Source organism: Pelecanus crispus, chromosome 2 (assembly GCF_030463565.1).
Source record: "Pelecanus crispus isolate bPelCri1 chromosome 2, bPelCri1.pri, whole genome shotgun sequence".
Taxonomy (NCBI): Eukaryota; Metazoa; Chordata; class Aves; order Pelecaniformes; family Pelecanidae; genus Pelecanus; species Pelecanus crispus.
In genome coordinates this window covers 48289030-48312060 of record NC_134644.1, presented here as the reverse complement: position 1 = coordinate 48312060, position 23031 = coordinate 48289030, and the positions used below count along the sequence as shown (strand labels likewise).

The 23031-nt window shown below is 48.3% G+C and overlaps 2 protein-coding genes across 2 annotated transcripts in view; one reads left to right on the top strand and one right to left on the bottom strand.

Moving 5' to 3' along the window:
* SH3BP5 (SH3 domain binding protein 5) overlaps nucleotides 1–23031 on the bottom strand; it is a 455787-nt gene that overhangs the window by 129534 nt on the left and 303222 nt on the right. The window lies entirely within an intron of this gene.
* On the top strand, nucleotides 1628–14211 carry MTURN (maturin, neural progenitor differentiation regulator homolog). Its single transcript, XM_075706370.1, has 3 exons — nucleotides 1628–1789; nucleotides 7669–7791; nucleotides 14101–14211. The coding sequence occupies exons 1-3, from the start codon at nucleotides 1628–1630 to the stop codon at nucleotides 14209–14211; spliced, it is 396 nt and encodes a 131-aa protein (XP_075562485.1).

Sequence of the window (23031 nt, the reverse complement as noted above, 5' to 3'; positions counted from 1 at the left end):
CACGGGTGCCCCCGTGGAGCTCCCCTACCGCCACTGATTGCTTCGCTGGTATTACTGCACCCACCTCCCCCAGGCCTGTGCGGTAGGTGGGAGATTGATGTTACCGGCCTCATTTTCCCCTGGCAAAGGGAGGTGCTGTGGGACCAGGGTAAGTACCTACAAGAGCACCCCCAGGTTCTGGGATTTGAGGGACCTGGGCCAGGAGTTTTTGGAACATCTGTCATTTTTACCATGCTTTGCACAGTCAGAGCACAGCTCCAAGTGCAGCGAGGGGCGCTCAGCACTTGCCACTCTAATAGCAGCCCAGGAATATCTGGGCAATCTCCAGAATATCTGCACGGAATAAATGAAACACCCTTTGGCAGAAAAAACAGCAGGCAATCGCATCCCACATGCACAAAGGGGCCGAGTTACGGTTGCACGAGCAGTCACGCCGCTGGTATTTCCCCACACCTCAGTGCTCAGCTGCAACGCCAGTGGAGGTTTCTCTCTGCGGTATCGTTACCCCGAGCTCAGCTGCGCCCGTGCCCGCAGCTGGGCAAAGCCAGGGGGCAGGAGCCGATGACGGCAGGGCCGAGCGCAGGAGCGTGGGTGCTCGGAGCGTGCCCCAGGCCACGGGGAGGCAGGGTGGGTGCCTCCTTGCTGCAGCCTTGCTGGCATTGCCGCCCGCTCAGCTTCGCCCCCTTCGCCGCTCGTGACCTCATCGGTTACTTCAGCAGCGCTCGAATGATTTACGCGCCAACTAATACGCACGAGGGGAGCGTATGATGCGTAACACGGACCCCATCAGCTGGGCATTTGGTACCCATGGTGGAAAGGGAGTTAAACGCCACTCCGGAGACAGGTAACAGCCACTGGGCGTTATTTGGAAGCCCATGTTGCCTTTGTCCATGCAAACCCGCTGTCACGGCTGGGCTCTGTGCTACCTGGCCACCTCCACAAGATCCCGGGCTTCCAGCCAAAAACCCACTCAGGTCTGTGGGGATTTTTTTCCTTCGGGGCGCAGCAGGCATCGACGCAAATCTAAGGCCTCTCCTGAATGCAGATCGGCTCTCGTATCTCATATACCTTGCTAGCCATATAGATGATCGCTTGGGATACGCTAGGAAGAGGTCATACGAACCGAGCTGCAAATCCATCAGCCCCCAGCACCGCTGGCACAAACCGTAAAGCTTTCCAACGTCACGGGGTGAATCCGTCTGCGCCTCGGCAGCAGCCCAGCGTCTTGCATTGGGGTGGCTCCCGCGAAACTCAGTGCAAGGGCTACCGGTTTGTTTAGCGTAGGGGGGCATTGCCGGGCGGACTTTCTCTGCCGCAGGCAGACGAAATTCGGGATCGGTTCTGGAGAGGGAGAGAGAGGAGCAAAGCGAAGCGCGGTCTCGCTGACGGCGGGGGCCCTTAGGCGGGCTTCCCCTTCCCCTCCCCCCCCCCCCCCCCCAAATTGCCAGAAGGCGTCAATTGTCTGCACCGAATTCCCTCCCGGGGCGCGAGGCGCGGGGCGGCGCGCGCGGCGCGGCGGGGCGGGCGCGGGGCGGCGCGCGCGGGGCGCGCGGGCGGGCGGGCGCGGATCGCGGCGGCGGCGGCGGCGGCGGCGGGGTTGGGGTTGGGGTTGGGTTTGGGTTTGGGGATGGCTTTCGAGGCGCTGGCGGAGGCGGCGGAGCGGTGGTGCGCCCGCACGCCCTTCCAGCTCATCGCCGCCGAGGAGACGGAGCGGCGCATGGACTTCTACGCCGAGCCCGGCGTCTCCTTCTACGTGCTCTGCCCGGAGGCCGCCTGCGGCGACAATTTCGTGAGTGACCCGGGAGGGGACCGGGGCGGGGGGGGGGGGGCGGTCACGGGCGTGCGTGGGTATCCGTGCGTCTGCATGCACGGGCGGGCAGCCCCTGCACCGCTTTGGGACATCCCCCCCCCCCCCCCCCCCTCCGTCCGTGCAGGTCCCCGGTGCTTGGGGGAGCACCTGAGGGGGAGCGCCGGGGGGGTGGAGGACGGGGCCGTGGCCCGGAGGGGCGGAGGGGTGCGGGGATGGAGGGCGGCGGTGGTGCCGGGGGCTGCGGGGGCGGCCCGGCGTGCGGGCCGGGGGTGGCGGGGACAGGGCGGGGGGCCGGGGGGATCCTCCCCAGCGCGCACCACAATCTGCAAAATGGAGTCGGCTGCCGGTGGGGGGCGGCCCCGCGGGCAGGGCTGCGGGCAGGGACGCGGGCAGGGACACCCCCCCACCCCCGCCTCCCCCATCACCCCGGCCCGGGGAGGCTGCGGGCTCCGGGGCCGGGGGTTGGAGGGGTGCGAGCCCCCCCCCCGCTCCTCCCACGCCCCCCGGGGGCTGCAGCTGCTGCTCCCCCGCGGCCCCCTCCATCCTCCCGGGGTGCCGGGGCACGGCGCAGGGACAGGCGGACTGGCGGGGCTGTCACGGCAAATGGAGAATGGGCAGGAATAAAATGGAGTCAGGATGACAGGAGGGCCGCGCCCCCCCCCCCCCCCCCCCCGCTCCCCGCCGCTCCCCCGGGCCCGCCGGGGCTGGGGGACCCCGGAGCCGGGCAGGTGCCGGCCTGGCACCGCCGCGTCCCCTCCACGCCCCTCGGCCAGTTCAGCGGCGAGTTTGTGCAGAAATGGCACCGGCAAAACAACCCGTGGCTTTGGGATGGGGGGGGAGGTTGTTCCCCTCCTCCCCCCCCCCCCCCCCCCCGAGTCCTCCCGGTGCTGAGCAGAAGTGCGAGAAGAGTTCCCAAAAAGCGGCACCTCGCCACGGGGTTTGTAACCCGCGAAGCTCCGCTTAACCGCAATGGAAGGATTTTATTTTAGTTTTTAAAAACTAGCTCCTAGCACAGACCATTAGGGTAGGAATGTTGGAGGTCCTTCCCTTCCCAGAGCAACTTGCATCCCTCCACCTGCTCGACGAATGCTCATTAATTCCCTTTCCAAGAGGTAAGTGCAGTGTGAACCCATTTGACAGATGGGATCATGGAAACAAAGAGCAGCGAAGCGACTTCTCCCACACCACAAATCTCAGCGAGCAGGACATCTATTTATTGTGTCGGGCAGATGGTCATGCTGAATTATGAAAGAAGTTACCTCGAGTTTAGTTATGCATCTGTCCAGGGTTACGTGAGACCTTCAGCCGCAGTGCCAGCCGTGGCAGTGGAGCACCTCTGGGTGCCGATTCTCCCGGTCCACGGTGGGACTCGCCCTGCACACCCATCTTCCCAGCACCTATAAGCCTGTCAAACCCTGGCGCTCGTTCCCTTCTAGAGATGCCTGTACCTGGAAGAGGCCATGCCTGCTGGGCTCTTAAGCAGGGACACATAGGAATCCAATGCAGGACTAGGCTAAAGCTGTGCTTGGATGCTAATGATATCGGAAATTGCAACGAAAGGTCATTATTTTTCTTAGACGTGTCTTCTTTCTTTATATGCTGCTCAATAATTGAGCGAACTCTTTCAAAACAAAATCTAGTCAACTTTAAAGAAAATCTTAAGCAGTTTCAGACCCTGTTCCCATGCTTCCAACACTGGCCAATTTTTGTGGGTTTGAAACCACGTTTCCCCTTTTTTTTTTTTTTTGGCACATATTTTCATTCCAGGGTTGCTCTGGGAAGGACTCTCTGCCCAGAGCCGCCAGTAGTAAAACTGAGCAGAAGGGCCAACTCCTGTCAAATGCAGAATGTAAACAGTGGAAAAGTAGAAGCAGTGTTTTCTTCTGTCTCTTTTTGGCATTATTACTTGAGGCACTTTTTGTAGTAATTATACTTTTAAGACAGGCAGATAGGTGTCATTCTTAATTCTTTTCCTGTTGATGGTGTCTCTTTAATGTGATTAAGAGCCAGTAATGAGCTGATCCACCAGCATCGTGTTGTCTGCTCCTAGTGCACTGTGGGACTTCATTTCTGCTCCCACCTTGGCTATCTTGTTTTTTGCAGTCATTTTCTTTTTTTACGTTCTAGAAGATAAGTTTCCCTTCTACGTGCAATTACAGGCTAAAGTTTATTTTAAGGAGACTTAATACAAGCCAGGGGACTGATTCTCATTTGCACTTGAGCCTCGTCGCATGGCTCCAGTAACACAATGGAGTGTGAAAGTGAGTAAATATAAACAGAGTTCACAGTGGCACACTTTACAGCCTTTTTGCATCCTGTGACTCTTATAAAGGAGCCTCACATTTAATAAGCATCTGGTGCCTGGTATTCTTGTTCTCTTTCTTTACGTCTTCATTTCATAATAATGTGAATTAAAAGCTATGTAGGAGGTGCCAGAGGAGTCCATGGTAGCCTGCTTGTAATGAGGAAATGACGAGCATGATGAACTTAAAAGGGAGGAGGAGGAAAACATGGAGAGGTTGCTAAGATGCAATCTGGGGGAGAATAACTCTGAATTTTGTATAAAATCAGGGATTCCAGATCACTACAATCGTGTCATTTTAATTTCCTGTAAAGGTGTATTTGGGCTAGGTTTTTAACATGCTAGGGATGCAGAAGACCCATCTAGATGCCTATTGGCATTTTCAATACCACCTGGACACTAAAACTCTCTGAATCAGCATTCTAGATAGCTGATCTATGTATAATTTAGCTCCTGAGGCTCATGGTGTTCTCAAAAAATTAATTGGACTTGTATAGCCATAGCCAATGAGGGTGAGGGTTGCGATGCTATTCCTTATAGTCTGTCATTTGTTTTGTCACTGTGTTATTGCTGGTATTCAAAGTAACCGATAAAGCAAATAAAAATATGATGCCACCTTGATGCAAGATTTCCTGTAAAATATTTTAGAACAAAGTCAGTGAGGCTGAATATTTTCTGCAAGTTGAATTATCCCCACAAAGAAGAAGTTTTGCTGCCGTGCTCAACAGGTGGGCTGGTTAGAAAAAGGTGGTCCAGCAAGCGACTCATTCTGTCATCCAGCAACACCGAATTATCTAAAGGTGTGAGGAAAAGCAAACCCCTCCAGATGCAACCTTATGAATTGCCTCAGCTATGTGCTGTGTGTAGATGGTGAACTAAATAATTCAACCATGATTCTAGGTCAGCTGAGGTGGAAATTAGTGGCTGTGTGCTTTTGTAGTGACACAAAGCAACTGTGAGCAAAACTAGACAAGCTTGGAAAACACATACTCAGATGATGAGGTTAATATGTCTTTAATTGCACAGCCATGGCCGAGCACTGTGGTCCACCGGTTTGCCAGCAGCCCGCTTCTCCCACTGCAAAGAGGTTCTCAGGCATCAGGGTTTTTCCAGGAAAAGCATCTCCGTATGTGCAGCCTCACTGACTGCTCTAACTTTCTAAGCACGAGCTGAATCCTCAAATCATGTTTGTTTTTATTTTGAGAGGCCAAATTCCTTTTGCAGGTTCCTCTAGAGATGCGTGAGTCAGTGGTGAGACTCAGTTCCAGCACTGCCTCGGTGCAGAGCTGAGCATCCACAGAGAACTGTAGATGCAGCTGAATATACAGGTGTTATAACCCTGGTCTTTATTACAGTTAAGGATTTTTCTTGGGGGGAAGATGAAATCAAGCCATTTCCAAATGAGATGCATGCACTAATGGCACATGAGACCTTTGCTAGCGTGTTTGTTGCCACAGCCAAAGTTTTAAATCTTCTGCAGACGTGGAAATTGTTGGAAGCCTTACTTGCTTATTGCCTTACAATGCTATGCAAAAAAGTCTCTTCAAAGGCTCAATAATCAAGTCACTCGCTTAGGTTTTCCACTTGTGCTAGATCATCTTATTCTGTGCTACTGCTGACAAATTCACCCTGGAGTCTAAAACATGGTGCAGCTTGAAAAAAGACTGTAAAAACATGATAGGACAACATGGGGTTAACTTTCCCTGGGGAACAAACCAGCTATTATTTATAAAAGGGCAGGACCTGATTTTCATTTGTGTGGAAGCTCCTGTGTATAGCTCTAGCAGTCAAAAGAAGCCACAATTTAAACAAGAATCAGGATGTGAGCAATCATAATCATTTTATATGTATAAACAATTACAACAGGTTTAGCACAGCCATGAATTGCCAAGCTGCAGCATCCAGCTCTTAAGTTTGACGCAAAGATTACAAGTAACCAAATGGCTATTGCTAACCCCAAGTATTAAGAAATCGTGGGCCAGACCTCCAAAATCTCAAGGCTGTTCTTAAAATGTTGTCATTTGAAAGTGTTCATTTGATATTTTAAAGAGGGTTCATCTGAGTTGTTCACTTCATGTACCTTCTGCCTTTTTAGGCCACAGAAATCAGAAAGTGCAGACTTTTGGTTTTTGTTGTTTTTTTTTGTAAACAGAAGCTGAGATTTTATAGGACTACAAAGCCCATGACTCTAATACGGCATGAAGTATCATGAGACTTGTGGTATGTGCCTTTGAGAGTTGGCAAGACTGTAAAGAACTTACTTTTATTGCCAGGCTGGTTAAGAGATGACTCTGGTTATATGGAAAGAGCAGAACCTACTCAGTAAGGCAGGGCTTTTTTCATAACAAAACATTTCACTATGTTTATGCTTGTAAAATGCAACAAGCAGCAAAGAAAATGTAGGTCAAGTGAGGTTCACAGCAAGGCAGTTACAGTTTCGTCTTAAAGATGCAGCTTAGGTGATAAGTAGTGTTTTCTTTTGATAAGTGTAAAACTGCATCCCTGGCAGGTATTCACCACTGAACAGGAAGGTGACATGCAAGCCTTATGTTAGGGATTGAAGCCTCTGTTGTTCCGACTCTTTCCCTGAATGTTAGTTAGGCTTCAGAGAGACCCTCCTCTTTCCTTGTTTAAGCATAACCTACTGTTTATAGCACAGTAAAAAGCTGCACAGCACTTTGGGGAAAAGAGCTGCCGTGCAAAAATAGAGGTGTAATTTGGCGGTATTATGCTTCTCTGTGTAGCAGACTGCCTAAGACAGTCCCATGCACAAAGCCTTCAGAAAGAAGGTCTTTAAAAGTGTGCTTTAGCTTGTGCTGCCCTTGTGTGCAGAAGCCTGAGTGCTTCCACCATCGCTCACCAGCTCTGTTTCAGACAACCTCATAGTAGCAAAATAAGCATCAATTTTGGGAGAGGCTTCACAGAGCCAGGCTGGGCAACCAGCATCTCTGAAGCAAGAGCAAGATGAGAGGAATATCCCAAATGGGTTTAAATGTTGTGGTGTCGCGAGTGCCCAAATGTCTCTCCTTGGCTCTGTGTCTAACCTGTGGGTATATTTTGCATCTTTTCTTCTGCGTCGTCAAGAGAATTACACATCAGGTTCCACCTCCAGGGTTGCGTGACACTTGCACTAACGCCAGGAAGACAAAGATGCTTTAGCTCTTCCTCAGGGCTTCACTGCAGCGGATGATGCAGAAGAAGAGAAAACCCAATGTGACTCCCAGGTCTGAGCAGGGCTGATGTCAAACGAAAATACCTTTACTCGTAAAATGCGCGTGCGCAGGGCGTGCGTACCCTTCATTGCTGGTGCAGTCATAAGGCGTTTTCTCTTCTGGATCTATTTCCCTGCTTTCTGATGCTTCGTGTTAATAAAATCAAGGTTCCTCCTCAGAAGTATGGCTTCTGAAGTGCCCCTCCCCAGCGCGGGTCTGAACTGCAGGAGGTCCGGTATACTTTGGCAGATGTTTACAACATGTCACCTTATAAAATCACGTGCAAAGACCGGCATGAATTCCTCTTAATGCCTTGTCTGTCTTGTGTTGCTGTTGGCTTTCAGCACGTGTGGAGCGAAAGTGAGGACTGCTTACCTTTTCTGCAGCTTGCACAGGACTACATCTCCTCCTGTGGGAAAAAGACACTCCATGAAATACTGGAAAAAGTCTTCAAATCCTTCAGACCCGTAAGTGCCTCTTTTTTACTTCTAAACATTGACAGTTACCTGTGACTTTTAATAGGATAGCACTGGATGGAGCAAGGTGGTTTTTCTTCTGCAGGGGCTTACATCTCCAGTCAACTGCCTGGGCACGGGGGTGTTAGCACATAAGCTAGTATCAGGCAATTGGAAATTGTTTCTTGGAAGCCAGCTGCCTTTTTATTTCCATCTCTGCGTTTGAGAGGATGAGATTCCCGTACGGGGTGGGAGGCCAACTGGTGCGGCAGCCGGTGGCATCGGCTCCCCAGCTGCGCGGGGGCTCCCGTCCTGCTGATGCAGTGCTGACTCCGAGGAACGGGACGCGAGTCAGCGCTGCGGGACTTTGTGGCAGAGTTATTTCCTGGCACTGGAATTGAGGAGTTTTGCAAGGATCTGAGTAGGGAGAGTAAACCCCTGGGAAACTGGAAATACAGTTTCTCCTCAGAGTGGTTTGTTTTATTTTAGGGTTGGCTTTTTTTTCCCCCAAGTGGTCCAGATTTTGCTGTTAGGATGGTTGCCACTTGGTATTTGCAAACATCAGTTTGGTCATTGCTTGAGAAGAGGTTGGAGCAGAAGCTGGGTTTTGTGGGGAGGGGGTGTGTATTTTTCTGTTTTGCTGCTTACTCAGCTTTCTCTGTCCTTGTTTAACACTAAGATTTTGGTCAAAGCCTGGGTTGCATCAGGGTGAGGTGACTTAGGCTGGCTGTTGTCCTTCATTTTTGCCAAATCCTCCCATTGCACAGCCTTTCCTTTTGAGAGACTTGGGCTGGTGCAAAGCAGAGCAGAGGTTCATAGCCAGAGCCATGCTCGCATGATGTCCGTGGGAAGGCTGACCGATGGACTTTTTGAGACTCAACTGAAAATGTAGATGTTTTTCCCTCCTCTCTTTTTCTGGCTGACTAATCGAGAAGACTGAAAATGTATCCCAAGTATTTAGAGCAAAAGGGAGGGCTTGGAGCGTTGATATGAAAACACCGGCCCTCCCTGTGTTACACCCTTGCATTGCCTTGCCACGGACCGCCACAGCTGGTCGACATAAAAGAGCATCATTTTAAAGAATCCTTTGAGAGACTGGCAATAAATAGAACAGATGCACAATTTTCTTAGAAAGGACTGGAAATCTGATCCATCAGTACAGCTGCTTGTAATTGTGAAAACATACAAAAATATAAATATGTTTCCCTGAACATTATTTGGCTCCTGGATCTTCATAGCTGTTTTCTCGCGTTCAGAAAAGCTGTGTTTTTCAGGAGAAACTTCCATTGGTTTAACTAAAGAGGACTGCAAAAAGACTTAATTAAATTGGTACAGATCACTTTTTTCGTTTAAACCACATTTATTTCGGCATAGGTTAAGTTGCTGAGAAATTGGCTTCAGTCAAACCAAGTTAAGGTACTCTTCAGAATAAAAAGGTTCAAAGTGAGGGGAACCGTTATGCTCATTTAGTCTGGGCCCTTTGTTAATACATCACATTTCACCCCATGATTCCTACCACCAAGCACATAAATTGTGGTTGAGCTGGAGCGTATCCTTCCCAAAGACACCCAGTCTTGATGTAAAGTCTTCAGGTGACTTAAAGGGTAGAATGCTACTGGGCACTTTTTCTTCTCATCATTACTCCTGTGAAAAACTCTTATTTTCAATCTGCATTTTTCTAGTCTGCTTCCTAACTGTTGAATTTCATTATGCTTTTGTCTGCTCAAGAACGGTGTCCTCAATTGCCAGAGACCTCTTGCAGACTGTAGTCAAGTACCTCTTCATTTTCTCTTGGATGTACCACAAAGATTAAGTTTCTCAGATTCTGCTTTGACTTAGTATTGAGAGATTTGCATCAGTGTAACAAAACCGTTTTCATCATTCAAGGTATGGTTATGTGTAGACAGGTCTAATAAGGAATGTATTGGCATTTTCCTCTTATTGTAATTATTAAAAATAAAACATGCATGGTAGGATAGATTTCAGAAAGTGAAGGGTGCTACAATAGATGTATGGAAACAGTTATTTTAAACCCTCAGGCCTTTGCCAGAGCAAAACCACTTTTCATCAGTATGGGGAAATTATGTCCTTGGCATTACTTTGCACTGTTCCTCATCCTTTCTCTGCTGAACCTGTTTTGCTGATGAAACCACCTTGCTGTCAGCGTGGAGTTAACAGTGCATTTGCAGGGCATTTCTTCTCCAATATCCCAACCAAGTCTGCTGTTGGAGACCAGTCTGGCAAGTTTTGGTTTGTAAAATGGCAGTTTAGGAAACACTGGTCCTGAAGGTCAGACCGGGCTCTTCTGAAGTGTCTGATTGTCCTGGCTACTCAGTCTGAGACACAGAGGAGGGGCCAGGTTTTTAGCATATGGTTGGTAAGCACCTTCTGAAAGTCTTTTCCGTTTCGGTATTTCCAGCCAGACATCCAAGATTATTAGACAGTTTTGGAAGTCTCTGTCAGGGTCCTTCAAAGGGAGATGTTTAGGAAGAGACACAGGTGGTGTATCAGCAGCTCTGCATGCCCTCGTGCACAGCACAAGTGCCTCCCCTCCCTTAACCGAAGGCTCTCAGAACGATTTTCGCCCAGTAACTCACCTCAGCCCTGTTCCACGCGCTCATGATAACAACCCAGCTGTGTCTCTGCAGGCTTAACCCTGGGGCTGCAGCGTGGGAAGGGACTGGCTGCTCACACTGCTGGGCCCTGAGTTTCAGAGGTGGTGGGAGTGGGGATGCCCAGCAGTTAGCATCCTGCTCAGTAAGAGACAGAGATTTCCCTCTGCTCGCCGCAATTCCCTGGGCACAGGAGGCAATGGGGATGGCCTGGGGGCTGCTGACCAGCCCTCGCTGCTCTCAGGCATCTCTGTCTTATGTTTTATGGGCAAAAACACAGTGCCAGGGCAGGATGTTTATTTAGACGAGGCTTTTAAAAAGTGTTGGTTAACCTGCCACAGCTAAACCGCACCTCTAAATCCTGCTGTAGACAAGGTCAAGCTGTTTCTTTACTGAAGGTGGAGGGGGGCATGTTGTCTCTGCCCATTATTGCCTTCCTGGGTTGGTTTCCACAAAACTCTGTGATCTGCTTTACTATCCACTTATTCAGGGAGCATCCAGAAGTGCCAGCCACCACGCGGGTGCCTGAAGTGATGTCAGCAGCACTGGGCTCAAATACCACTGTTTGCCTCAGAGCATCCCAGCTCCTCTGATGCCCTTGTCTCTCTGGTGCCGGAGGTGTCCATGCTGGTGCTTGTAAGCACACCTGCCTGGAGACTAAGCCCTTCACACCAGGGTTCAAGAGAACCACCTTATCTCTAGTGTAGCATCGTGTGGACCACTAAAGCTCGGTCTTGTACTTGGCTTATTTTTCAGTGTGCTTGTACGTCAGCTTTTGGTAGGAGACAATGTCACTCTGCTTTCGTGACTTAAAAAACTACCAGGTTAATTTGTATAAAATCAGGGCACTTTGAAAGAGTTAAGAAAGCAAGACAAATAATAAAAAACGCCTCAGGGACATCACATCAACTGGCAGAGTTTGCAGAGAACCAAAACACAAGTTGTACAATTCAGCAGCAAATTCCAGGGCTCCCGCACTGAGCTCACCTTCAGCCTAAAAAGCCTACACCTGAAGCGGGGAGTCGGCAGCGTAAAAGCCATTTATCCCATATTCATTGAATACATACACGTCTCAGTGACCGCTCCTTTACCTCCAGATAGGTAGTTTGGCCAGCAGGAATAAACAGATGTAGTTCAGGCAGTGCTGCTGCTGGTTGTTGTCCTCCCTCCCTCCTCGCCACCCTCCTGTCCTCCTTCTCCCCACATGTCCCCACCTGGCAGTTTTGTTCCTCTTGGCTGTTTGGCCAATGGATCAGCCCTCTCTTTCTACACCCCTTTCCTGTTTTACCTCTTTCCTCCTTGTTTTTGCTCTCCATTGAAGTCTTTTCAAGTCTGCCACATAGCTGATACTTTAATATCTGAAGCAGATATGGACTAGAAGCAGAAACTTGTGTGTTTGAAAGAAGACAAGGTAGGAGTTGGTCTAGGGTCAACTCAAGCCACCTTCATCATCTTATGTTGTCCTCATCTTTTACACACCCTCCTTCTGCTTTGACCCAATATTTGTAGAGCTCCCTGCACTTTGGACCCTGATCCTCCCTCCTTGGGGTCAGGGTGTGGGCTGATTTGTCACTGCAGTCTGGAGAGCAGTAACGGGTTAACAGCAGTGAGGGACCATAGTCCTGTGGGAAGTGAGGAGATGCAACCCCTAAAAGCAGGACCTGCATGGTCGAGGTCCTTGGTGCCTTGGAAGATCCTAAAGTGTCCATGAGAGAACAAAACTGTGCCTCTCTTGGAGGAACATCCCATCCCATCCCATCCTATCCCATCCCATCCCCATCCTTCCTACGCTCCGTAAAACCACTAATGTCAGTGGCATCACTCTTTGATTTATGCTGTGTCAGGGAGAGAGCTGGGTTTCCCAAGGGCGAAGGGAGAGGGGATGTGTGAAAAGCAGGACGTGGTCCCCATCCTTCAGGATCATGCACGTCTTTGCGGTTCTCGTGGTGTATGTTGTGTTTTCCATGCTAATTTTGCACAGGAAAGGCTTACAGTATCCCATGAAATGAAGACTCAACGTGGCTCATTTCTCTGTGAATCAAGGAGGAATTGTAACCAGAGCTGGGCAAAAAAAATGTGATCAAATCTCTTTCTGCTGGGTGATCTTTCTGCCGGCTGATTTAAACGGAGCAGTACAACACTCATTTAATTTGAATACACTGAATCAGTTTAGTGAAAATAATACTGGTGGATAAGAAAGTCTAGAGGCCTTGGTTTTGCATTTTAAAAACTGAGTATTTTAATTTTAGCTTCAACATGAAACAAAACCCCCGCATCCTGAAAATGAACCAAGTAGTTTCACATTCAGTTAAGCATTTGATTTGAAAAATATGTATGCATAGGAGTATTTACTCTTTGTTCTTCTCAGAAGACAAGAACATTTTCAGCTTGGGGTCTCTCTGTAAGTATTTTTGAAATGCGAAGGAGGGGGTTTAGTCAGCAAATTCTCCTTCCATTTTCCTGCTGAAGAAACCCTGCAACTAAAAAGCTGTTTTTCTCCGATTGGCAGTGAGGAATACAAGCTTTATTGAACCCAGAGGCTAATTCTGTGCATTGTCTTTGTACCCACTGAATAATTTTGAATGTTGATCACAGACGAAATTAGTTTAGGTCCTTAAAAATCTGCCTTGTCACAGCCTTCTCATTTTCATGCTACCACCTAGCGAGTGTCACTCCCCCCCCCCCGCCGCCCCTGATTTTTCTGGGTTTTGCCTCTTTTGAGAGCTAACAGCTGCGTCACTCTCTAAACAGAGTGTTGCATGCATCTGTGCTGCTCTTCCAGCCCTGGCAAGCTAAATACATGGTATTCCCAATAATGCCTGGCGTGTGATTTTGCTTTGTGGATATTAATAGCTGCTAGTGTAGGATTCTAATATGAGATTTCCACAACAGATGCGTTATTTTGACTATTATTTGGTTTATCTGTCTTCCTGACTTCTGTTGGCTTGGCAACCTTTTGCAGGAGAGGGGAAAAGTTCAAACATCGCTGTTTGCTCCTTTTCCTGTAGCGAACAAGTGCCATTGCACTGATTGGAGCCATCAGGTGGAGGCATCCAGACATTGTACAAGGAAGATGGGCTGGCCATTCTTTGCAAGCCCAAATCTAATTTGCAGACATTTAAAGGGACTCAGGCAATTTTGAGTTGCATACACAGTATTTCTCACTATGAAGGCTTCACCCAGCATGCAAGGCTTCATCTGGTGTGATGGAGTGAAGGGTAAAAGAGAAGCACTTAACATGGTGGGATCTTTAGGTATTTAGGGACTCCTTGCCTACTCCATACGAGCCGGTTCTGCATGAGGATGCTTTCTTCTTTGGCTTTTGTAGGATTGCCAAACGCAATCTTAAACCGAGATAACTACTGCTACAGTATTATCACAGTTCTTTCTGAAGTTAAACCACTGCCAAGTCTAAACACTCAACAATTTGTGATATGACCTCAGGGAAGAGCACGAAGCTTTTTGCAAGTGCTTTGCTTTGGTTTTATTTATCTTCTAGTCTCTGAACACTTAATTTGGTGTGAGGATGCATTTGCAAATCTTTCTCTATCACAGGAGGGAGAGAAAGAGAGTCAAAATTGTTATGCAGTACTATAATTCCAGGGTTTGAGGTTTTCAAGAAGTGGCATCTAGGTATTGTGTGAAGATTTGCAGCGAAGCTGCACAAGCGGGTAATTCGCTATTACACAGTATTTTCTCTTCTTTGTAGTTACTTGGGCTTCCAGATGTTGATGATGATGCATTTGAAGAATATAACGCAGATGTGGAAGAAGAGGAACCAGAAGCAGATCACCAACAGATGGGTGTCAGTCAGCAGTGATTTTCTGAGAAGCTAAAAAATTCGGAAGCCTTTGGTACCAGGTGGGGTCAGGTGGTCCCACAGTAGCCTGTTCGAATTAGCGCATCACATGGGGATATCTGGCTCCCAGGATAAAAGTTTTATGAAAAGGTTTAAAAAAAAAAAATTTAATAATAATAATCTGTGATGAGCTTTGCTAAGAAGTGACCTGAATTTTGCTCCTGCTTCAGTGGGTTTTCTATGGAGTTGTCTTGGTAGCATTCTGCCGTTATCAGTCTAGAAGTAGTTTTGTCGCTGACTTGTCTCTTCGATTTATGTTCGAGAGTAGCGTTCGCTGACATGAATGTAGAGTACTGTGAATGTAGGAAGCGTGTGGTGAGAGTGCTGAGTCCTCACCGGTGACCTTTCCGAGGAAACCAGCGCAGAGAGCAAATGCGACCTGCGCTTTTCTTTTTAGTTCAATAGCTATGTTTTTTGACAAAGTACCAAACTTGGAGAGATTTCTCCTGAAAAACACTAGTTTAATACTGGTTGGTACTGCAGAAGTGCACGTGAAGGCTTAACAAAAATAATGGGAAGCAGGAAATCCAGGGGAGTATTAGGATCAGACATATTAATGTCGTTTTACTGACACCTGAGTTTATAAGTGCTGGCTTAATAACTGGGAGTAATTAGTATCGCGTTATAACCAACCCTGGTACTCCGACACCATTTGATCCAAAGCCAAATGCTGCTTTCGTCCAAATCAATTAAAAAATAGCCATCGCCTATCCCACTTCTGCATACCAACCAACTTTAAGCTTTGCTGTTTTTAATACACTGCTAAATTATTACTCAAACCTCGTGGCATTGTGAATTGAAGTGCAACTTAACTTTGAAGCCATAAGGGTATAAACCAGCACCTGGCTCTTAAAATTATGCTGGACCTGTTCCTCTTCCTGGGCCTTTGAGCTAGTCTGGGCATTTACAGCTCGTTGGAGGGGAGCTAAAATACTGCTACTTCGGCTGGTACAAAAACTAGTGAGGTTTTACTTAGCTGGGGACTTGCTCCCCAGAGGGGTTTGGTGGGGTCTTCATATAAAGGAGAAGACGACCCCTCATATTTTATACCTATTTTGCATAGATTTAAGTGACTTGGATGAGTGCCAGACTGTGAAGATGCAGGGTCTCTTTATTTACTTGCCTTTTGTACTGAAAATATAACAAGCAAAGGGGATCCTGTTGTAATACAGCCGTTTTCCACAATCAAGCAAAATGTTTCTAAATTTACTCCTTTTTTCCAATTTTTTAAAAATTGTGAAATGAAGGTCACACGCTTCAAAAGCCCTTTTATACAGAATTAGCTTTATAAAAACAAAAAGTGAGTGAAGAGAAAAAGCTTGGACAACTCCTAGAAACAACCATTTTGAAAACCCTGTTGTTAGCGATGTCTCCTTTTCAATAGTTTTTTTAAAGACTTTTTTTTTCAAGGTTACTTAAGAGAGCAAGTTTTCTTGGTGGTTTACATTTCTGATGATGGCTTGAGAGATGCACAGCACTTGATTTTTCCAATCTGGGTCAAAGACCTTCCATAACGGGGACGAGATGTGGTACCTGAGTATGCACAGAAGTGTCTGCAACACTGTAAAAGTCGGAGTTTAAGAATATCAAAAAAAAGTGGAAGAGAAACAGAGCTTAATGCAACTTTGTACATTCTTTCGGCATGCAGGCATAAACATGGTAGTCGCAGCACATTTTCTATGGACTAGTGACGTGAGAACCGTGGCAGTTCATTGTATAACACTGTACAGCAGCAATAGGCTTTTTGCTTACTAAAATAAAGTGTAAGACCAGTGGTTTCCATCCCTGCTTTAAGTCCCTAAGTTTTTCTTTCTTCTCCAGCTGAAACAGATACCATAACCTTAAACAGAGCCTTGCTTCAGGAGAACCTTTCTCTTTGTAGCATCCAATCCTTTGGTTGCGGCTCATCCAAGTAGATCTTTTGGAGCTGACTTTCCTCTGCTGTAACGTAACGCAAGACATAACTTACAGTCGTGTGAGCTGGAGGCAAAGTCCTGCTGTTCAGGTTTGCTAGCCACTCGCACCCGTTTTGCTTAGGTGCAGGTGGCTGGCGCCGACACGCGCATGCAGGCACCCACACGCACACCTGCACAAGCCCCGGGCACGGCTGCGTTGTGAGCTGGGCTGCGGGGTCGGTCTGGCTGGGAAATAACCCTCTGCCTTTTTACAGACAGGCAGTTTTCCAGCCGGATCAGTCCCGCCATCTGGTTTGGCGCGTGGGCTGCACAAGACGAGTGCCAGCACAAGAGGGGAGGATGCAGGGGTGGACGTGGGTGGTAGCCCAGGATCTGCAGCCAAAGGCGCCTTGCACCCCTTGCACGGTGTTAGGGGCCCGTGGCGGAGGTGCGGGCGCAATCTGAACTGGCCTAAGTGCTGTGAAGGATTGACTCCACAAGGCTCAGTGGAGAATCGGGCTCTGGGTGGCAGCAGGATAGGCAAGAATTCAGGAAATGAGGAAGGACTGTAGGATCCAGTGCTTGTAATTGAATACAGGAGGTTGTGATACGTACTGCACTCTGCTACCTTTCCCTGCGTATTGATTGAATTGTTAATGAGCGGTTGAGCATTAATATGGTTGCAAGCAAACATAGCACTGTAAATTATGTAGATATATTATTTTCTGTATTCACTAACTCACTTTTTTTTCGGAATGCCATATGCCATTTGGGTGACTTCCACACCAGACTGCAAGTGCTGGACAGCTGGGGGGCCCTTCGGCAGCGCTCACCCCTGCAAAATTCCCACTGAAGCCAGCGAGATTTTGTTCAAACGGGACCTGCAGGACCGGCCACTCCAGGGAATGCGTGAGGCTTGGTCCTGCAGAGAGCTGAGCGCTCTTGTCCCCTTTCACTTTGCTGGGAGCCGAATGTGTTGAGCCCTGCTGCTGAACTGAAGCATGACCAGGCAGCACTGAGAATAAACTGGAATTTTATACATAGAAAATTTAATTTACATGTGTATTAAATGTGAATGAGCATTAATATAGAATGTATTTTATCAAAAAATACTGATTGCTTACTTTGACCAAATACATTTCTGTATTACCATGTTATTTGTTCTGTACTTACCAAACGATGCAAGAGATGCGGAGCTGGTTTAGTTGTATTATAAGGTATTTTTATATTTTATTTGTATTTTATTTTTCCCTCACTCCCACCACATACTGAGGTTAGTAACCATTCAATAATTAACCAAGGGTAGCATGACCCAGTGGCTAGGCTTCAGACTGAGACACAAAATTTGCAAACGTGTGTAAATGCATGCAAGCCTGGGGACTCGGTGAGAAGATATGGGTTCAGAGCTCTGCCGTTGCCTTGCTCTGAGCTTCAGGTGGATCTCAGTGGCTGGGAATTCAAGGCAGGCCTCCAGTTATGCATCCAGGCCTCCATGAAATTCAGTGAGAGCAGGTAAACTCCTTTGAAAGTCCTACCTTAAGCCTTTTGTAAAAGGGGCCATTAGTATTATTTGCCCACCAGTGTATAAAATGCTTGTAGATCTGTGGGTGAAAAGAGGTATCCATTATCATTGCCTCTCCTGAAAGTAAACCATTAGTGAAAGGACACAGAAGAGTCTCCCTTTTCCCTTGCCCTTCTTTCATAGGCATTTCATGCTCTAGCTAAATATAAATACACCAGAGCAAAGCCTCTTGCAGAACTGGCACTTCTGAATGAGAGTTGCATGAATGCAATGAGCAGAGTGCTGCTTGGGGGATGAGAAATACATGGGTTGCCAGAGGGAAGAGCAGATTTCAGAAATGCAACAACTGGTTTGGGTAGCAGGGGCAAGAGTGAGAAAGGCCCCTTTCAGAGAGATGCTGGGATTTCTGAGACAGCCCAAACCATCCTGCCAAGTATCTGCTTAGTGAACCTGTGCAGTTTATAAAAAAAGCTGCTCTGGACATTACTGGGGCCTTGAACTTGGTCGTGGTTTTCCATTAGTGTCCTGCCTGATGAATGCATTGAGATGGTTGAGAGAGGAAGGGATGGAGAAAAGGCAAACTAAAAAGCCGCCTCCTCCTCTCTTCCCCGACATTATTATTTATGATATTGTGTGAGTAGGTAGGAGCAGCAGTCAGGGAGCAGGAAGCTGCTTTATTAGGTGCGCAGTAACATTTCGTAAAAGGACTTGCTCGTGAGAGAAAAAATTGGCAGACACGTGGGGAATAGCACACCCCTGAGCATGATGACCTGCACCCTACAAGACTTCAGCTCCACCTCCTGTCCTGCTCTGGGCTGTTTTCCAAGCAGTTTCCCTCTGTGCATAGTCCTGTGCCTTTGAAAGTCGCATGCTTGTATGAATGCCACTTTTGATGGGAATAGCCAGAGTTAGTTTTCCTGCATCGGTGACCTGCACGCTAGCTGCTGCGTCTTGGTGCTGTGTGGCGTAAGGTGTGCTGGGTGAGATGGTGGCTGGGGGCAGCCGGGAGGAGTTTCTGCTACAACATTGCTTAGTAGGTAACTGCCCTTTCCCCCTCCGCAAGGTGCGACATGAGACCGTGAGAGTAAAAGCGATTGCAATAACACGATGGACGTTGCTTTGGAAAGCTGCCATACCAGACAAATCCCCAGCCTCTTTCAGCATGTTGCCTGATCTTTCACTGGGACCTAGGGCTGAAGTCCATGGCTATTTTACTCACAGTCAGCTTTAGCTGTGGTAGGAGGCGAGGTTACCACTTCATCCATCCTTCCCTTGTTTCCATCCTTTCCTTGTGTCCATCCTTACCACTCTTCTCAGAAATTCCCATTCCTAGAAGAGGGGAAGTGGAGGAAGGGGGAGAGAAACACCTCTTATCTCCCACAGCGTGCGGCTAGGTGCATCAGTGAGAGCCACAGTTCAGTGCAGCGTGTGTTAGAGCCACGCTGTCCTTTCCGCACAGGCAGCACCTTCTCACAGGGGGATGTGGTGGCGTGGGGGATGTGTTATCCCTTGAGGATCCATGAGTGATCTGTGCCAGACAGGGGTTATGCAGAAGAGAGCAGTCATTTTAGGTGCCAAAGCCAAGATCTCTTCACAGGGAGTGATGCCTAGCTAAATAATCCAGTCTCTGAAATTCATGACCCATTGAGGCTTTCCAGGCTGGACATCCAGAAAATGAGACCTCTCTGGCTGCCGGTCGCTGGGGAGCCTGGCCCAGCTTGCTTTCTCAGTGCTGGCTGGTTTCGGCCTGGCCACAGGACATGGGAAATTGGGAAGCATCCCTCCAGGCTCTAGCTGGATGCCCCTTTCCGTAAATCGCTGAGCAGAGGGAAATGCTTTGTTTTATCTGTTTAATTCTGGCAGGACCTCCCCTCCTCCCCATCAGCCTGTCTCTGCAGCCAGCTGCAGCTGGGAAGCCTTTGCGTGACAGCCAGGCAGCAGTGACCTAGGGCAGCGGCTCTTAGACCCTCTAACAGGCTGGGCTTGAGGTGGTCCCTGCAGAGGCACCACGGAGCTGAAGGCTCAGAGACATCACTTCTAAGGCAGATACTAAAATAAAGAGATTCCTTAAATTTGGTCTTTACCTCTCCTTACCTGATAGGAGAGACTCTGAGGGCAGACCCTGTCACCTCAGGTTTTTATTTGACTTCTTCTGAGACTTAGTTGCATTGTTGGTATCTGATGTCTGTGGCAGGTGTACGAAGGAAACCACTTACCCACAGTCACCCGTTCAGTGAGCCAAATTATCATTTACGTGCTCTGTGTTTGACTTTTTTCTCATTGCTGTTTTTTTTTCCAAAGAAAGACGATCCCTAAAGGTGCATCTGCATTATTGCAAACCCCAGTTTCTACAAAGCCACATAGCACTGCACTGTCGGTACGAGCTTGGTCATAAACAAATATACAGATTAACAAAAAGGGCATTCATTTGTCCGCAGAAAAAAACTTCTTTGAACTAGTTACTACTGACTACAGTAAAGCTCACTGGTTTCATGTAAAATACATTGAACTTTAAAATTCCCTTTCTGTACCAACATGCTGTTGCTCATGTAGGCAAAGATCTGCGGTAACGCTGCATGTAAAGGATGTCTGCTTTCATCTTCGGGGGTGGTGGTGGAAACAGCTCTGGATTTCAGTCAATGCAATTTTTTTTTGTTGTCCAGTTTTCCTTTACTAATGCAGGGACCAGTCAGACCTCAACACGTCAAGCAGAAATCATGTTGCGCCACACCATGCAAAGGCTGTCTTCGGTGTGCCTTCCACTGTTTTTCTGGCTGGAAGATCTTTCTGTCTTTGGGACTACAAAGCTGTGAAACGGGTCGCCAAAAGATGCTGCCCTTCTGTTCAACGCTTTAAAAGGTGTAAGCTTTCAGTGGAGCCCTGCCTTTCTTCTGATCTTCCTTCCTCTCCCACCACCGAGGCATCAAATCCAGCAGTGTCGTTACACCATGAGCTTGCTATTAAAGAGCTTACCAAACTCTGATGACTGATGGAGTCTTTTCTCTGTGAGCAAAATCAACTAAACGGGGATTTCGAGGGGCTAAAGCGTAGTAGCTACAATGCATGCAGCAAAGGGAATGAGAGGCTTGCATTTCCTGGGCACTGTTGGTGCATGGTGTGATAAACACGGTGTTTGCAGGTGTAAGGAGGAGAAAATGATTTCATCTGAGTTTTGGGCACTGCAGACTAAGCCCTGCTTTGCAGGACAGGACCCAGAACTACCAGGTGGTTTGGTTCGGCATGGTCTGAGGTGGTGGATTTGCTGTCAGAAGATGGGAATTGGTGGTAATATTTGTGGATGAGCCAGTATTTCAGACCTCCCAGGTCCTCTTCTGTTTTGCACAGATTAGGGAGACATCTGTTCTAATTAGGAGACATGTAATGATGCTGAAATGAAAATTGGTGGTTCTGTTCAACTCATTTGTTTTTTTTCTTTAAACACTGCACTTTTAATTGCTGCTTTGACATCTTCTCACCTGATTTAGTTGAAGGAATGCTGTCAGTCATTACCTTTTGTCATGAGCATCTCTCTGTGGGTTGAAGAACATCCTCCAGCCCATGGAAGAGCAAGTGCTTTAACTTAGCACTTGCCTTGTACTTTTGGCACCTCCCAGGGCATGAGCGCCGAGTAGGAGCGTGCCAATTACGTGCCCTGTGGTGTGTCCAGAGCCCTCAGTGTTGTCTATAAAGCCCTTCCTGCAGCTGGTGGAGTGCCTGCCAGGACTGACTCCCTCATGCTGGTGGACAGTCCTGACAACACAAGTCCCACAACCTCTTGAGAGACCTTTGCGTGTGATGGAAGCCACTGTGACAATTATGCTCTGGCTACAGAACAGCTGCTGTTGTGGAAGAGGTGACGGTCCCAGCACGTGTTCAGCTACTTGGAGCCCGCTGCCTGCTCAGGTCTGCTGGATGGACTTCTTGCTGCGTCGGAAGGTCAAGTGAACTTAAACAGTTTAGATAGCAGCTCTCTGCTAATATGGACCTCAGCCCAGGGACAGCAAGCTGCCCTGCTGTGGTGGGGAGCTCCCACACAAGGTGGTGGCTGCAGCTGGAGCGCATCAGATTTTATACTTTCTTTCTACAAGTCTTCGTGTTCCTTCTTCTCTGTGACAAGGTTCTTGCTTCTACCACTTGTTTAGTGAGTGAGGAAATGCCATAAAAAAGCACATTTAACTTTATTTCCAATGCCTAGGTGTATGCATCCATGCTTTTCACCGAGTAGTGCTGTAGTTGTGACACCAAGGCAAGGTTTTTATACCTTTTTAGACAACCTGATGCAGACGGGTGTGAAAGCCACAAGCTCTCAAGCTCCCAAGTGCTTCTCCACGCTGAAATAAAAGCAGAGATTATATGGGGCAGTCTGATAGCAGGTAATATCTCTCCACAACAACCTTACCTTGCTTGTACACTTTTCTCAAGGTATTGCTGCTATAATGGTGCGATGGAAGAGGCAGTGTTGGAGCTGGGTTTTTATTTACAGCCTCTAGTAGTGCTAAAGGGCCTAGAAGTGGGTGTCAGCTGTGTTATACCCACCACAGGGGCTCCTTAAGAGTGTGTGAAGGGCTGTAGCGAGCCATGAGCTTTGAAGCCTTTATGCTTTTGGGTTTGTAGCAGTCCCCTAGAGGTCAGCAGAGCCTAAATTTTGAAGCAACTCGAGCCGATGGTAGCGTTGCAGGGATGATAAAAGCAAGTTTGCTGCTGGCCTGCAAGACCCTGCTCTTTCTCTCCTGCAACTTGAGCTGTTGCTGGCGAATGGGTCAGGCTGGGAAAAAGGGAATCAGCGCATGGGACAAAAAGTCCTGCTTTGGAGACGAGTGGGCTGAGAGCTTGCTATGGAGAAAGACCATAGGGAGGAGGGGGCTGAAGCAGCCTAAAGATGGGTGCCGGCATTGGCAAAGCTGCGTAGGGCAGTGGGAGCTGCTGCCTACACCTCTTGGCCCCAGTGGTACCCATGCCTCCTGGGATTGCGGCTGGACTGCACTGCACCAGGAGCAACGTCACGTCAGAGTAAGCTCCACTGCAGCCATGCTTTGCGTGCGTGCATCCACGCTCCAGTGTTGCAGTGGCGTAGCTGCTGGTCACACTGGTCTGCTCCCAGCCCTGAGCTGCCTCCCCGATGCTGCACTGGCCTCAGCCACGCTGCGGCCACTGACCAGATGTCACCTCTCTGCATGCCTGGGACCTTGCAATCCCAAGCTACCTTGCACAGGTGCTCGTTTTGCCTGTCACCTCTGCCCAGGACTGGAGATGGAGTTTGTTTTCCCTGGACCTTCTCAGCTTCTGGGGTTGGAGTGGCCATGTAACGAAGACAAGCTGTGCCACATTCAGATGACTTGAGGCTGACAAGCCGGTCACAGACAG

Bases quoted from the DNA above. Each gene is read 5' to 3' on its own strand.
- MTURN (XM_075706370.1), top strand. From the start codon at position 1,628: ATGGCTTTCGAGGCGCTGGCGGAGGCGGCGGAGCGGTGGTGCGCCCGC. The intron at 1,790-7,668 runs GTGAGTGACCCG...GTTGGCTTTCAG, and splicing joins CCGCCTGCGGCGACAATTTC to CACGTGTGGAGCGAAAGTGA. The intron at 7,792-14,100 runs GTAAGTGCCTCT...TCTTCTTTGTAG, and splicing joins TCTTCAAATCCTTCAGACCC to TTACTTGGGCTTCCAGATGT.